The sequence below is a fragment of the Dendropsophus ebraccatus genome, chromosome 9, assembly GCF_027789765.1.
Source record: "Dendropsophus ebraccatus isolate aDenEbr1 chromosome 9, aDenEbr1.pat, whole genome shotgun sequence".
In the NCBI taxonomy this organism is placed as follows: Eukaryota; Metazoa; Chordata; class Amphibia; order Anura; family Hylidae; genus Dendropsophus; species Dendropsophus ebraccatus.
This window is the reverse complement of record NC_091462.1, coordinates 38098144-38116311: the sequence shown is the minus strand read 5'-3', so window position 1 is coordinate 38116311 and position 18168 is coordinate 38098144. Positions and strand designations below refer to the sequence as shown.

Here is an 18168-nt window from a genome sequence, read left to right as displayed (position 1 = left end):
AGAACTCTCAGAAGGATTAAAAAGGATGAACAATTTATTCCTTTAGTCTGCAAACATGAATTAGTAATACTTACTGATATTATAGAATGATAAAAGCTGTACTATATTCACAATGTCAGTACCGGTCCTGTAACGTGCACCTTCATGTTTTTATCATTACAGTCTGTTCCAAATGGCAGTAATATGGTGTAAGGGGGCTGGCTGTGTGGCTCAGTTCACTAGCTAAGCCAGCCCCCTTATGTCACCCTGATTCAGCAGTGATGAGGAAAGGACTGTCTTAGCTAGTGAACCAAGCCACATAGCCAGCCCCCCAACACATCACTGGTACAGAATAAGTGCAGGATACAAGATGTCATGAGAACACCACTAAATTAGTATGTTTTATTACTGATTTTTAAGGCTAAAGAAATAACCTTTATGCACATTGAGAACCTGTTTAAAGCGAAGGTACCACCAGTACATCGCTTTTTTTTTTACATGACGGCACAGGGCCAGCCCCCACTGTGGCAAAACCCCCTCCCCTCTGTGATGCGGGTCCATTAGAATCAATGGAGCCGTGTCACAAAGAGGAGGGCAGGGCAAATCATCACACCCACCTCCAGTGATTCATGCCCCGCTTGTGCTCATTAATAGACTAGCGATGTACTGGTACATTTGCTTAAAAGGGGTTATCCAGCGCTACATTAACATGGCTGCTTTCTTCCAGAAACTGCACGACTCTTGTCTCCAGCTTGGGTGGGGTTTTTCTGCTCAGTTCTATTGAAGTGAATGGAGCTTAATTGCAAACCGCACGTGAACTGGAGACAAGAGTCGTATAGTCTCTGAAAGAAAGTGGCCATGTTTTTGTAGGGCTGGAAAACGTACTTTAACTGGTTTAGTTGGATGGTAAACCTTACAAATTCAGTATATGAAGAAGAACTTTCAAACCAATTATTAAACAATCACAATGGTTGTCTTTGGGGTCTTTAAACTTCTAATGTAGTTTGCTTCTAATATTATTGGGAAACCTGCGGTCAATCCTGTTATTTCAGCTTGAGGAACAGAGTGCACGGAAAGGAAGTTACAAGTTCTGTTATAGTCTGGTGTCACGGATTAACTTCACCTGTTCTGAAAAAAATCGAAATCCTTTGTCCTCTCTTATACATTCATAAGTCTCACCGAGCACAGGGTTGAAAGGCTTGCTCCCAGCTCGGTAATATGTGGCAGCATATCCTGAGACTGCAAATGCAGCAATAAGGGCCTAGGAGAGAGAGAGAGTAAGAACCTAATTTACTGTGAGGTAAGATTATCCAGGGTACTATAACACAACCTCATTATCGCAATGTATCATGATCATTATTTGTGGCCGTCAATATTACCAGACAAAGGCTTTTCCCAGCTATGATTCCACAGTGGCAATCTAGCCTCAGGGCCCATTCACACTATAGAATCGGTGCCAAAATTCCGCTCAGAACCCATGCCCATGGACTCTGCGCTGAATCCCACCTGCTATCTTTTTCAAATGGAGGCTTCCGCTTTCCGCTCAAAGAATTGGCATGTCAATTCTTTGAGCACAGAGGTGTGAAGGTGCGTGAGGCCTCCCACTGAAAAAGATGGCAGGCAGGATTCAGTGCAGAGTCCGTGGACAGGGGTTCCGAGCAGAATTTCGGTGTAGTGTGAAAGGGCCCTAATATTGGACATTTTACTAAGTCACTGTCTTAATTCTAAACATTTTGAGGTGATATCTTTACAGCATTTATATATACCTGTATGTATAAACCAGTTGCAAAAGGAAGGTTAAAATAGTAATATTGCCAGGGAGTCCATCATGCATTCGGTGGATCATGGATTACGTATTATATTAACTGATCTTCCGTGGGAAAGAGATCACGCTGATCATCCATAGAACTTCATGAACAGTAAAAGCATAGATTTTTGTATAGATAATTCCCTTTAAACACCTTTCCTATCACAATTAATATGTTGACCTAATAGACACGTTTACTATGTATATTAGATATTCTACTGCTATATATCAATGGTACCATGCGTTCATGAGGATCGTCCGTCTCGGCAGCCTTATCTAACAGTTCACTGTACTCCAGTTCTTCGCAAAGGTGCTGTAAGGTATTAAGTGGCTCATTCAGTTCTACAGGCATGGAGACTTTGGACAAGTCTTTGCCAATGTTATTCCTTAGAATATTCCATAAGTTGATATTGCTGGTATCAGGTGAAGGAGCAGGTAGACTTGTTCTTCGTCCCGTTCGGAATCCGCTACCTAAAATTTCTCCATTGAGAACTGGATGACAAAACAGAAAGATTAGAACCCTACAAATGTATATATAACTCCAAGCATAGCAACATGCAAGCATAGAGTACACAATGGCCTATACCAATAAGTAAGGTAGTCTAGTGGTGTAAAGCTGAATTAATTTGTCCGCACTGCAGAAATGAATTTCAACTGATATAGAGGATGACAAAATAACATGAAGATTGTATCTGTATTTTATGTGAGAATTACTTTGGCGGGACACGTTATCGGCCACACTGGTGTTGTCTTCAGAGATGTTATCGCTGACATCACTGATGTAGGACTCATCGTCTGATGCCTAGGAGCAAAGGAACAAGCATGAACACAACTAATACCTTAAAGCATTTTATCTGAAAGGATAGCCTCCCTAGTAAGCACAAGGTCCACTGCCCTCTGATTCTTAGGGCAATGGACCACGGACCAATGCTCCCCAGATGAAGAGGGCCAATTCCTGCGATTGGTGCTCATTCATAGGGCTTGACTGATGAAGTGGTTGGGCCGCAGGAATGATCGTTTTATTGTTCGTGCAGCCATTAACCTCATCATTATCACCTGCAAATCCCCTGTTTACACCAATAATATTGATTATAATGGGCGCACAAAATACAATTAGCCAATGGCTGACCATATTTTAGTTTGCAGGCTGATTGTTGGTCCTTGTTGGAAATGAGCATTCTTACAAATGCTCTCACTCATCTGATAATCAGCTTGTATAAGGGTGCGTTGACACGTTCAGGATCTGCAGCAGATTTGATGGCACAGATTTGAAGTTGCAGATTTAAAACAAATCAAATTTGGGCCGTCGGATCTGCTGCAGATCCTGTACGTGTGTACGCACCCTAAGGGGGCCTTTAGGCTCATTGTATATCCAATTGCTGAAACAAGCACCAATTTAAAAAATAAGGAGATCACATTTTAGGGCTACTTTTATTTGGTCAGACCCAGGGGCGAAGCAAGGATTCATTGGGCCCCATAGCAATAACATGTACAGGGCCCCATAGCAATAACCCATACTCACTTGATCCGACACAGTCCCTCAGTGTTAAATACTACCATAACCCCAACACACGAGTAACATCAATGTCGTGCTGGGAAGCTGGGAGAATGGATTGCCACGGGACAGGCCCCATAGCACTTGCATGGTCTGCCTCCACGATAGGTAGGCCACTGGCCAGACCCTTGGCCCAATAGGAGTGCCAATCGAGCAGATTAGAACTCGATAAAGGAGCTTTAGTTATTGTGCAGGTAAAGGTACACAACATTAGCTGGATTGTCTAGGGATAAAAAAAAGTTACTGTCCATAAAAAATGTCTGGGGGGTGGTGCACAAATAAGACCTACCCCAATTCCCCAGCAGCTGCTATTCCAACAGCTTCTGGTCATCGATCCCCACCACAGCATCCTGGTTCCTGTGACACGTTGACCCCACAGGATCAGCCCTTCTCAGCTGATAACAAGCCACAGCTATGAATATCTCAGAGATTGGTTAAGCGAGCAGTTCTTGTAGAGCCAACGCATTACTGGAACTAGCTAGAGGTGGTGCCAAACAGACATCGGCAGTTTGGACAGCCCCTTTAACAAACAGCATTGTTGACCAGCCATCCCATTCTTACAGGGTTCAGCCGACTAACGATGTTTAGGCCCACAAAAAGAGATGTGATCAGCAGATCGTTGGGTCTATTACATATGACAATATCTACTTGTTTGGCCGATAATTACTCCATGCAATAGCCCTTATGTGACTACTTATATAAATATACATTTAACATTAATTAATAAGTCTACCAACAGAAAGCTCTGGCAGCCTATAAACAATGTTGGTGCACAGAGTTGGGCAAAATAATGAAAATGAAAGATGACTACTTCTGAGCAATAGTGGCATCATCTGGGGGTCATCTGGGGACACATTCTCCTACCTTCTGGATTTTTTTATATACTTAACAAAACCCTTTTAACTTTAATAGGTTCACCCTCTGTTTGAGTCTTCTGCCATAATCATGCGACCCTTGAGGAAAAGTCTAATATACTTTGTGTTTTAACTGATATCAGTAAAAAAAAAAACAACTATAGACCTAATAAGTCTCACAGCTGAATTTATGCTGCAATGATAGCAACTCTAGACAAACCCCTGTGATCTCAACAGTCTGGATGTCATCTAAATGATTATAAATCCTCTACTTTGAATGAACTCGACTGGCAGGGGACATTGCTTACCTCATTCTCTGAAGAGCTGGCAGAAAGAAGAACCTCATGAGCATCAAAGAATTCAGACACCGACTCCGACATGGACAACCTGCCCTCATTAGAGACCTGTTGGGATAGAGGCAGATTGACATGGATTTGCTCTGGAGTCTGCAGTGGGAACAAGAAATATAGATGAGCTGTCAGGGCTAGGAGTATTTTACGTGTACAGACAAATGTGTGATGTGAGAGCACATATAAAAGAAAGCAAGCTGTAGGCTATTACCTTTACCTATAGCTAGATGGAAGATCAAATATATCTAAATATATAAAATGTAGTTTCATGTGTTATTTCCATGGGAGAAAAGCTGTTTGAAAACCTATTTAATGTGTTCTCGGGGGGAATCAATAGTACAGGCGATTTTAAGAAACTTTGTAATTGGGTTTATTGGGCAGATATGCCATTATCTGCATTCAAAAAGACTTTCCCCAGGTCCCCCCCCCTCCCTTTCTCTCTCTCTCATTCACTGCTCATTATCAGGAAATCTCAACTCTTTTACATCAGTCGAGCCCTGTGTAATGGAGAGGGGAGGAGGGAGATTAGTCACAAAGACAGAGCATAGAACAAAGGATTACATAGCGGGAGCTGTGTGAAAGCCTGTATTCAGATGTCAGAGAGGTCAGTGCTGACTTCAGAGCAGATAGCCCAGTGATGTAGCTGTAAATTAACTCTTTGTTGTCCTGTTTTGGTGCCTCATCTCCCTCCCCTCTACATAAGAGAACCATGAAGACAGTGGGGGGAGAGCTTCAAACTGCTTTTCCATGATAAAAATGCATTTTTCTGCTAATAAACCCAATTACAAAGTTTCTTGAAATCACCTGTACTATTGATTTCGGCAAAATAAAATTTAAACGACAGTGAAACTTTAAAGCCTGCCCCCTTTCTCCCGGTCACTCCGCCTTGCCACCAGGGGTGCAGCAATCATAAGTTTCCCTCCAATTCTACAGATATTGGTGGTGGACTACCAATTGTGAGTGCTCTGTACCTCCCAACCAAGACAGAACAATATGCCAATATGCACAAGATGAACCAAAATAAAAATCAGTAATGATAAATGTAATACTTTTCTTAATTTAGTCACTCAACTATAAAATATAAGTAATCTACTATCTATGAAATCTATTAGTTGGCTTATTATATGACAAAATTGTGCACCATGAACCACAAACACACACACACACACATATATAAGTATGCTATTTTTAGTAAAGTAGCTTACATCTCTGTACTGTTTGTCTCCCCCATGGAGGTAATCACTTCCTGGTATCCTCTCTGAACTATGACCCTGCTGTTACCATGCAAACTGCAGACGCTGCAGACTAAACCACCAATGCCTGATCCTAGTTCTGCATTTTTACAAGTAAGACATTTACAAATGTACAAATGGCTCCTAACAGCCTGATCTGACATAATGGGGTACATCACTGTTATTCTCACCATCTATGTAGGCTCCAAACAGAATCTGGAACCATAAAGTAAGTATAGTATTTAATATAGGGAGAGCTCTCCCAAATAAATTCAGTGTAATTTTGCTGAAGGGAGGTTCCATTTTTTAGGATCTTTTTACTGTCGACTGCATTATGCCATTTAGTAAAATAAACCAGTACCTTATGGATCCGCCCCTTACGTACACTGTACATTGTATATTATACACCGCTCAAAAAAAAAAAAAAAAAAAAGAACACTTAGACCAAAGAGTATAACTCCAAGTCGATCACTTCTGTGAAATCTCTATGTCTCCATGTTATTAAGCACCCTGTGAATCCATTTCTCCTGCTTTTGTGCAAATGGAACAGGCAACTCGTAGAAATGATCGGCAATGAGCAAGAGAGCTCTATAAAGGAGAGATTCTGCAGGTGGTGACCACAGACCATTTCTCTGTTCTCATCCTTTTGGCTGTTGTTTTGGTCACTTTAGCATTTTGTCATTACTTTCACCCATAGAGGTATCATACATACAGAACACAGAAGGTGCTCAGGTAGTGCAGCTCATCCAGGATTGAACATTAATGTGAGCTGTGGCAAGATAGTTAGCTGTGTGTATCAGCGTAGTGTCCAGAGCATGGGGCAGATACCAAGAGACAGGCCAGTACACCAGGAGACGTGGAGGGGGCTATAGGAGGGCAACAACCCAGCAGCAGGACCGCTACCTCCGCCTTTGTGCATGAAGGAGAAGTGCCAGAGCCCTGTAAAATGACCTCCAGCAGGCTGCGAAACTGTCAGAAACCGACTCCTTGAGGGTGGAATGAGGGCCCAACTTCCACTAGTCAGTGTGCCATTTGCCAGAGAACACCAATATCGGTAGAATGGACACTGGCCCCCTGTGCTCTTCACAGATGAGAGCAGGTTCACACTAAACACATGTGACAGACGTGACAGAGTCTGCAGACACCGTGGAGAGTGATCTGCTGCCTGCAACATCCTCCAGCAAGACCAGTTTGGCAGTGAGTCAGTAATGGTGTGGGGTTGCATTTCTCTGGAGGGCCGCACAGCCCTCTATGTGTTCGCTAGAGGTAGTCTGACTGCCATTAGGAACTGAGATGGGATCCTAAGACCCCTTGCGAGACCATATGCTGGTGCAATGCTAGGCCTAATGTGGCTGAAGGGTCTCAGCAGTTACTGCATGATGAAGAAAAAGAAAAAACGATCCAGCTTTTTTCAGTAAAATCTGCATGATGAAGGCATTGGAGCTATGGACTGCCCAACCGTTCCCCAGACCTGAATCCAATCGAGCACATCTGGGACATAAGGTCTTGTTCCATCTACCAACGCCATGTTACACCTTTGTACCACAGACTGTCCAGGAGTTGGCGGATGCTTTAATCCAGGGCTGGGAGGAGATCCCTTAGGAGACCATCCGCAACCTCATCAGGAGCATGCCCAGGCGTTGTAGGGAGGTCATATAGACACGTGGAGGCCACACACACTACTGAGCCTCATTTCCTTGTCTTGAGGCATTTCCACTGAGGTTGGATCAGCCTGTAATTTGATTTTCCACTTTGATTTTGAGTATTATTCCAAATCCAGACCTAAATTGGATTTTTTCAATAAAGATTTGCAACTGGAATATTTCATTCATTGAGATATTGGATGTGGCCTTTTAGTGTTCCCTTAATTTTTTTGAGCAGTTAATATCTATATGATAAGATCCCCATAGTGTGGAAAGCCAGCAGTGTAAGTTGTCCACTAGAGGTCACTATAACAGCGCTAAATCCTTTTCTAGATAATTATTAAACATTTAATTAACGGGAGACAAACTGTAATTCTTGACGGAACAAAAATAAACTCCTCTGGTGAACCTCGATAATAAGAGAAGCCTGAACAGACTGTCATGGCAACTACATGGTACAGGCCGAGGAAACATTTTATGTGTACTGTAGGATCTTTTACAAAGGCTACAAGGGGAAGTGGACACATTACTAAACATTAACATATTTTAAAATAAATTTGAATTCTAATGAAAATGTATACTGTATTTAACCTCTCGCCACCATAGCTGCGGTTTTAATGGAAAAAAATAAATAAATAAATTATGTGGCTTCTTTAGTAAACCCCTGTCTATATGGTTAATTAGGGTATATGAACATCATAGCAGGGGCCCTCCATCTGAGCCTCCTAAAAAAAACTATTAAAAAGTTTACAAAATTTTTTAGTTTTTTTCCCTTAAGAAAAAAACAACAACATACAACATAGCTTAACAGTGGCTCCAAGTGATCGCCAAGAGTTCCCTTTAAATCGCCAAGACATGTCTTTTAAATGGAATCCTTTAGCACTCTGACCTGACCCGAGTTGCTGACAGTGTTATATAGGTCACAGCACTCTATTTAACATGGTACCTGTAGATTATCGGTCCATGTAGCAGAAAATGCAGACAAAGCGATTTTTAACAATTACCGACTAACGATAAACGATCACAAACTAGATAGTTTATCATTAACCTGAAATCATTCACCATATTTCACAGAATAGTCGTTAGTTACGATCTTTACCACGATCGTTTACTCCATTTGATCCCAGTTAAAGAGTTAGCAATTACACTGAACGCTTCGTGAACAAATGCGGAATTACAGCGAGTGTTTAACAAAGATTAACAATGATTTTAGGGTCAGATCTAAATCAATGATCAACGACACACGAACAGTTTTTCGATCGCTGTGTGTGGTTAGACAGGACGATTATCGTTTAAATTCGAACTATATAACGATTTTTTGCACGATAATCTTTCCGTGTAATAGAGACCTTGGTGTAGTCAAAGAGGAGTGGCGGCTCCCGGGCATGCCGCACTCTGTCACGCCTCCTCCTTGGTTCCTCCTCCTTTTGAATAATAATTTCATATAGTCCTCCAATTCCCGCGCTGATAACGTAGCTGGGAAGAGTGGGGCACACGCATTGATGGAAGTAAGCTTTAATGCTCAGCACGCATACCCCACTTTTCCTGGCTACAGGGCTTGAATGAGTTTAGGACACAAGACGTGTGCATCATCAGCGGCACAGGAACTGGAAGCGGTCATGAAGTTATTATTACAAAAAGAGGAGGGAGGAGGAACCAAAAAGGAGGCGTAACAGAGCCACAACTGGACAGCCGAAACTCCTCCTTGACACTTGGACGGATGAGCTACAAGTACTCAGGTGGGGTAAGAGTGCTAAAAGATTCCCTTTAAGTGGATTTCTAGGTGGCTTTATTTAAAGGGGTCTTCTGTCTAAGGCTTAGGGCCCTATTACACTGGACGATGATCATGCGAAAAATTGTTATATCATTCAAATTTAACAGATAATCGTTCTGTGTAATTGCAGGCAACGATCGAAAAATCGTTCGTATGTCGTTGATTGTTGATTTAGAGCTGAACCTAAAATTATCGTTAATCGTTCGCTGTAATACCACATTCGTTCTCTCAAGTTCCGCACTTTTTCGCTTAGTGTAATTGCACATTGTTCATTATTTTGCTGGGATCAGATGAAGTAAACGATTATAGTAACAATCGCAATAACGATCGTAGTAATGATCGTAACTAACAACCATCGTTCTGTGTAATATGGTAAACGATTTCAGGTTAATGATAAACAATCTCGTTTGTGATAGTTTATCATTAGTCATTAATTGTTAAAAATCGCTCTGTGTAATAGGACCCTTAGGGTTCCTCTACACAGGCTGATTATATTGGGAGGCAGGTCTGCCAATATTGAGCTTAGGTAAAAGAACCAGCGATTAGCCAACAAATAAGAAATCTCGTTTGTCGGCTCGGCTGATAACATTTTTAGTGTGGACATTAAAAGATGGAAAAAAAACTTAAAGGAAACTGGATGATCAGATGAAATAGAAAACCTGCCTATGGGAAATCATAGAGAAAACTGTACCTGCTTAATAGTCAGAGAGATTCCCATTATTTATTACTCAGGGCGCACTGCTGACTGCTATAGTCAGGGTTTACAATGCTAAAGTTCAGAACTTGCTCACAGGCAATCTGGCTAATTGTGAGGATAATGATTACTGCAGGGCACCTCTCACTCGCCTTACAGGAACAAATATCTCCCAGGCAGCTTTCTTCTAGTCGGAAGCCAATTAGTATGTGAGAATATCACAGTAACAATGATATTGCAATCATATGAGACAAACCATGGTAAACAGCTATGGGAAATAATGTCGTCTATGGAAAATAACCCAAATGCTTAGAGTTCTCTCCTGCACTGACATGTGAAAGTTACTCTCTAAAGAATTCAACAGCCACAAATTATGCGTGTTGATCATACGTATTGGATCTGTAATCTGTATGCAGATCAGCAAAAAAGGGGAAGGTGATACTAGAGCTTGTCAGTAATTTGTGCGAATCCGTAAATATACGGACAGTGGGGGAGATTTATCAAACATGGTGTAAAGTTGAACTGGCTCAGTTTCCCCTAGCAACCAATCAGATTCCACCTTTCATTTTCCAAAGAGTCTGTGAGGAATGAGAGGTGGAATCTGATTGGTTGCTAGGGGCAACTGAGCCAGTTTCACTTTACACCATGTTTGTTAAATTTCACAGCCTAAGTGAAATCAGTGGGCCCTAAATTTCTAGATATGCAATTTTGGACAAAACTACGGAATGTGTGAATGTAGCCTTAGGCTCTGATCACATTCTGTTTCCATACATGGTGGAATTATACATGGGGAGTATTCCCCAATTCTGATGTGTCCATAGGCCTCAATACCGCTACCATATGCTAAAAGAATGTCTTCTCGTATACGTAAAATGTAAGAATTGAATAATGGGCAAAATAATAACCTCATCTGGACTTGCTATAATGTTGACACTGACAACCTGGTCGGAGATGACTGACTCAGTATGTATTCTGTTAAGTCGACTTCTCAGCTCAGAGTTGTGGTTCAGTGCCTGTAAAATAAGAGATTAAAATTACTTAAAAGTAGTAGTGTAGTTTAACTAGCTCTAGGTTCTTTAGCAATTTCAAAAAAACTTTGGAATAATTATGTCAGAAAAACAATATGCATAAAATGCATACAAAAACAGCACCAGATGTGCACTGTTTGAACAAGGCCTAAACCATAGCAGCTTCCTTAGACCTTTCAAGCACATAAAACTGATGCTTTCCTGTACTACAGAGGCTTCCCAACTCCTGTGTGCCTTGAATAATGCAGAGCAGGTACTGTTGCTAAGGCTGGGTTCACACTTCGTTTTTGCAATGCGTTTTTTTCATCTGTTTAAACGGATGGAAAAACGGATGCAATTGAGTGCATTCTTTTTGATCAGTTTTTCTATTGACTTCAATTATACAAAGATGGATCAAAACGCATCCATTTTTTTAACGTACTCAAAAACATACTTGACCTTATTTTTGTGTACGTAAAAAAAACAAAAAAAAAACAGATTTGTTTTGATCCGCTTTTTTTTATAATGAAAATCTAAGGAAAAACGGATGCACACAAGAAGAAATGAAAAAAACATAGTGTGAACCCAGCCTAAGAGAACTAAAATGCATTTCAGGGATTCACAGCATCGATTGCATTAGCGAGAAGACAGACATTAGGGTTTGTGTCCCAGCATGCTCAGAGGTTCAGTTTGTACAGATTACAACATTCATTTTGTGGCATATCAGGAATCGGGATATCTTTAGCGCTCAGCATATGGTTGATGTTCAGAAGGGGTCACTGAGTCGTTTCTACAGCACTGACGTGGAAAGGTGCCTTGTAATTCACGAAAAAAAATTACCTGAGAAAGTGACTGTCTTAGCCGCACAATCTGTGTATTGTGGCTGCTGTAATCCTGTTCAGAAACCATCTGCTTCATTTTCTCCTTCTCTATAGCTATGGTGTTATAGGCAGATTTCAGGAGGGAATGGACTGGAAACACAAGAAATAACAGGATTAAAATCTATGATACAGTATACAGGGTGAGCTAATAGAATCCAATGTTCCGAGTAAACTAGTTACAGGACCACACCATTACAGGCTCGACAGCCTGGCACTTTCAGAACATTCAATTGCTGCTTAGGTTTATTTAGGTGCTCAGTCAGTCAGAGCCATAAAGAATATATTGTAGGTATATAGAATTTTATTGCTGGTAATCCACTGGTATGACACGGAATTATTATCTGAATCAGGCTCTTTAAAAGTGGGAAATTACAAAAAGGAAGCCATGCAGAACTATGGCTTGCTGGGGTTCACATCACTGCACTACAGAAGGTATGGCAGCATAGCATATATAGATATATACATACAAGCGAATTGAGCTACAATACTGGACGCCACCCGGGATCTTTCACCCGGCACCTGGAGATGATGTCAGAGAACACCAGGGGAGCATAGTAAGGTAAGAAAAGGCTGTTCATTAGGTTTTCCCCAAGGACAGCAACTTTGAGCAGAATACCCCTTCAAAGCGAATGTACCATTACCTGTGAATAGAATGGCGTCGAAGCCGGTGCCGCGGTCCTTTATTTGACCTGTGGCCCAGTTCGCGTGTACGGCACCCTTCTATTCATGGGTAGCGGGACGGGGATGAAGTCCGGCCCAAGTTGATTCTAATGGAGCCGCATTATAGAGGGGAGGGGGTTTCCTCCCACTGGGGGGCGGGCCGGCTCGCTCCATTGCTTCACCCCTGGCTCGGTACCCATGAATAGAACGGCCCTGTACACGGGAACCGTACGGCGATTCAAAAAAAGGAACGCGGCACCATCGGCTTCCCTGTGCCGTCGACGTTCTGCACATGGGTAATACTTAAAGCGAATGTACCTAATAGTACATTCGCTTTAAAACTCAGCTCCAATAAAGTGAATGGACCCGAGTTGCAATACCTCACACAACCTGTGACGTGTTTTTGTATCGGCTTTCTAACCCTTTACCAGAGCGTCTGCTGGTAGCCGCTACCGTTTGCTTACTCGTTAAAATGTTTAAAATCTAATTAAAACCTTTCAAATTGATGCACAATGATGCGTTTGTGTCTCCTCTTAATTACATGGAATGAATATTTGATGGCACTTGACTATATAAACTACCAATCTGCTTCTGTTCTCTACAAACCTTTCTGTGCTAATAAGCAGAATTCCTCCTGCAGCTTGGTATAGTCCGATGCAAACTCCAGGGCATCGGTTATATGACTTGGAGGGTTTTGGAACTCAACATCTGCATAGAGGTTAGGGTTGGAGGCGTGCAGTCGCACTGGGGACATTGAGGCGCTGAGAGGTACCTAGGAAAAATAAACTATTAGAATGGTGCCCTATGGAGTATTGGTCAATATCACACGACTAGGCCAACCTGCTGCACCTGCATAGTATGAGTGTACCATGTGACCTTAAATATTTTACTGCTACTCTGAACTGAACTGCAAAGAAAAGTATAATACAGAAAACCATTCATATTTAATCAGAATATTATTGACTGATCCACATGTAAGCTCCAGGGATGGATGTATTTCACTAAGAAGACCCCCCCCCCCCAATTAACACTATCCTAAAATAGAATATAAAGTTGTACTTGGATAATGGTTAAAAAGAAAAACAAGAAAAGAAATTAAATTATTTAGAAAATAAATAGTTATCCAGTAATTATCAGATATATAAAAGTCAACATGTGTGAATATGGAAGGGGCGGTTCACAGCACGATTACCCTTATACTTATTTTCAGTTTTGCGCTTTCGTTTTTTCCTACTTGTGTTTAAAAGACCATACAGACCCACACGAGCCCTTAATGTTTGCGTCACTAATTGTGCTTTGCAATGACAGACTTAATTTTTGCATAAAATGTGCTGTGAAACCAAAACCAAAAAAAATTATATGTGTGGTGCTATTGAAAATAAAACACAATTTTTTTCAAGCGCTATGGTCAGAAACCAATTTTGCACTTTAAAATTTTTTGGCGCTTACATCGTTTACCGTGCATGATCAGGAATGTGATAATTTAATAGCACAGGCGATTACGCATGCGGCGATACCAAAAATAGGTTTACTTTTTTATTTATTAAATGGAAAAAGGGGGGTGATTCTGACTTTTATTAGGGGAGGGGATTTTTTATTAATAATTTTTTTTAACATAAACATTAATTAGAAGTCCCCCTGGGGGACTTCTAATACAACTACACTGATCTCCCATAGAGATCAGTGTTGTATGCATTATACAGCACCGATCCATCAGATCAGTGCTGTATTGCTCTGGTCTGCAGCAGACCAGATGCATGGATTGCCGAGCCGGGATCAGCGTGATCCCATCATAGATGGGAGATCCCGCCACTAGACACCAGGGATGGCACTCTGCATGGCTTTTAAATGCAGCTGTCATGTCTGACAGCTGCATTTAAATATAGCATCCGGGATCGCAGCGGTTCAGAGCAAGGTCACGACGCGGACCCTCTCTGAAACCCCCTAACGGCGCCATGACGTAAGAGATACATCATGGGTCATTAAGGGGTTAAATTGGCACTGATCTAACCAATAAATAATAAATCAGCATAGGAGGTGATATATACTACATCTTTGCAATTTACTTCATTTATTTTTTTGCCTGTTTTCTATATGAAATACAATGCTATACATTTGTCCACTAGGTGTCTCACTTACTCACAGTCCAGGCTAAGTCACTAAGGTTATTTGGTCTTTAGAAAAAGCAAAAAAAAAAAAAGGACCAAATACAGGAAGTGATGTCAGTTGGCCCAGTGAAGGTAAATGCTGATTGGCCAGCAGCCGTGCACTTCTGCTTCTGAGTAAACTAACTGATCCTGGGGCCCGCCCACCGTCTCAGAGTAAAATGCAGAAGCATGAGCAGCACAATGGGGCACTAAACTGACTGGAGTAGCAATATTGAAATTAAAATGTACAGCTTAAATAATGCAAGCATTAACTATATATTTGCTGGGATTTTTTTATGTCATGATAGGTACACTTTAAAGTATATGTTGGCATCCTGCAGCCCTTGTGAAACAAGCAGCAATACCACTGATCACCATTAGTAAAACCTCAAGTTGCTGTGAAATGCCTAAATATAAAACCTTATTCATCCATCCGTAGTGCGGGCCGTAATTGCAGACAGCATTACGGTTGTGCATCCATAATAGACGGCAAATCATGGACCTCTGCATACACTGACAGGAATTCATGCTAGCACCTGTCCTTTTTTTACGGTGTGGATCACGGCCCCGTCAACACATACAGACATATGAATGGGCCATTGAAGTCTATTGGTCCCATGTTCTACTGGTCCTCTGAAGGTAGTCCTCATACTTTATACCTCCCTCCCCCTCTGTAGTTGGCCCACTTACCCTCCTACCCCCCCCCCCCAATATTCACTGTCCCCTACTGTGCAATTTCCTGACCACTCCTGCCTCCCCTGCAGCTTGTGTTGATGGGGGCGGAGCATAACAAGTCTGGCACTGATTGGATAATGCTCAGACACCCAGTGACAAGGCTCTGGTCCATCCATATGGTCCGTTTACACGAATCGATAATTTGCCCAATTGATCGTTTAACGATTTTGAAGCAACAATTTGATTTTTATAACGATCAGAGTTTAGACTAATAAACCGATTTGTTAGAAAAATCGTTATTGCGATCATTTTTAAGATCACTTAAGCCCATCTCACACATGAAGTAAATCTTTGAAAGACTGTTTACACGAAGCAATCTGTGAATTTTTAGCGAATCACCAACGACTATTTGAGAACATATTGAAGGATCACAATGAACGATTTCTCGCACATCACTTGATCGTTCACTGTGTTTACACAAGCTGATTATCGATCCAATGCAATTGTTATTGCGAAAATTCGAACGATAATCGTTCCGTGTAAACGCACCATTAAAACATCCTGTCAGACAGGTAGATATGCTTCACCTGATGAGAGCCAACAAGACAGAAGTATCTCTGTACCGAGTACTGGTGGTATACAGCACTGGTTCTGGATACATAGAACAAGGAATTACATATGGCTCTGCCTACTATCCCAATATATTGAATATGGGAATAAGTATATTATGATATCTTCCATGTAATGCTCTGCTCTAACCATACACTAAAGGCTACAGAAAGATTACTAGTAAAAACTCCAATACAGAAATATTGGAGAAAGGGATATGACAAGACTAAAGATGTGCGAACCTGGAGCATGCTCGAGTCCATCCGAACCTGATCGTTCGGCATTTGATTAGCGGTGGCTACTGAAGTTGGATAAAGCCCTAAGGCTATGTGGAAATCATGGATATAGTCATTGGCTGTATCCATGTTTTCCAGACAACCTTAGAGCTTTATCCAAGTTCAGCAGCCCCCGCTAATCAAATACCGAACGTTCTGGATCGGATCGACTCGAACCCGAACCCGGTTCGCTCATCTCTAGACATGACATAGGGATGTAACTATGTGTTTAGAGGAAGCGATTGCACCCAGATACTTATGTCTGAGGAGACCCAGAGATCCAGAAGACATCATTGGCACATGGTGGGTGGTAAACCTGCCAGAGATTTTGCACCGACCTGGTTGCTCGGGCTCCGCCATCACCTTATTTGCACTATGGAGCATAGCAGCAGGTGTCTAATAAGAGAAGAGTGGTGTAAGAGATGCGTACAGCTCCTTCTGAGACCCGCCGTCTCCTGCTGACTGTAAAGGATTTCTCAGGTCATTTGACAAAATCTGCTGAGCAGAATGTGAAATAACTGGGAAGTCCTGGATCCCACTAGGGAGTCCATCACGGCTTTGTAAGTTTTTTTCTTTTTTTTATATCATGTTCTATATTAGGGAAGGTGTGATAAGTTGCTGTCATATCTCACTGTGTCTCCAAGCCCCATATTTACTAGGACATAACATAGTATTTATAGTTGGAATAACAGCTGGGTGACCCTTGACCCTGTGTAAGTACAATAATACAATGGGTAGAGCTCTTTAAATGCCCTTAAAGATATACAAAAAATATCCTGGAGAAAAAAAAATGATCAGCTAGTATGGTGTCTATTATTATTATTTGCCTCCTCCAGATCCCACAGATTTTTACATTTATTGTCTGTATTAAATGTGTCAGACTGAAAAGAAAACATCACTTTCTGCACGACATACAGCAGCTGATAAGTATGGTAAGACTTGAGATTTTTAAATAGAAGTAAATTACAAATCTATTCAACTTTCCGAAACCAGTTAATTTAAAAGAAAAAGCCATGAGATGTTATTGCTTGTAATGTCACCTACTGCTACTGTATGTTATTGTGTTGTGTTATTAGTGATGTGTTGTGCTTTGTATTTTATTGTGACATCATGATAATATGGCCTACTGTGACTACTGCTGATAGGTTTAGTGATATCCTTATGTTTTGGCAGTGAAAACAACACACAGTATGTAGAGGCACTTTGGTCTAGTCCTGTCTGCATATAAGAGCAGGTGTGTGAACACATATAAGACAGCCGGGGGCAGGATGAGAGAGATCAGATACAATGCTGGGACATCATTTTCCTAATTTATTAACCATCTTTACTATTCTAAATAAGGAAAGAGCTTTTAATGGATCTTGTTAAAAGGAATCTGCCAGATGTTACATTCTAAACTGCTATTTAATACTATGTGTGTCCTGAGGCGCAAAATGGGAATGGGTTATAGGCAGAGATAAGAAAATTGATTTGGCATGAACCAGATTCATTCCAAACTTCCCAATGGTAATTCTGAGAATGGAAAACTTGTGAAATTTGTTTTGGATAGATTTCTTAAAATGGTGGCTACTACAATGGTGGCCCTACACAACTGCACATCTCCGCCACTGTCCAACATATCCCATACTGTACTACTACTACTAACACACCAATATTACTGACCCTACACAACTGTACATCTCCGCCACTGTACAACATATCCCATACTGTACTACTACTACTACTAACACACCAATATTACTGACCCTACACAACTGCACATCTCCGCCACTGTACAACATATCCCATACTGTACTACTACTACTACTAACACACCAATATTACTGACCCTACACAACTGTACATCTCCGCCACTGTACAACATATCCCATACTGTACTACTACTACTAACACACCAATATTACTGACCCTACACAACTGTACATCTCCGCCACTGTACAACATATCCCATACTGTACTACTACTACTACTAACACACCAATATTACTGACCCTACACAACTGCACATCTCCGCCACTGTACAACA

General features: G+C 41.3%; 1 protein-coding gene across 3 annotated transcripts in view; it reads right to left on the bottom strand.

Moving 5' to 3' along the window:
* The window catches only part of OSBPL6 (oxysterol binding protein like 6), a 152333-nt gene that overhangs the window by 13906 nt on the left and 120259 nt on the right, over positions 1–18168 (bottom strand). For 2 of the 3 annotated variants that reach the window (XM_069983011.1, XM_069983013.1), the window contains 7 exons: positions 13043–13208; positions 11736–11866; positions 10794–10901; positions 4504–4641; positions 2501–2588; positions 2025–2278; positions 1103–1240 (listed from right to left, as the gene is read on the bottom strand). In XM_069983011.1, coding sequence (XP_069839112.1) covers positions 1103–1240; positions 2025–2278; positions 2501–2588; positions 4504–4641; positions 10794–10901; positions 11736–11866; positions 13043–13208 — 1023 coding nt within the window. The remainder of the gene's footprint in view (positions 1–1102; positions 1241–2024; positions 2279–2500; positions 2589–4503; positions 4642–10793; positions 10902–11735; positions 11867–13042; positions 13209–18168) is intronic. The other variant, XM_069983014.1, reaches the window with a different exon arrangement.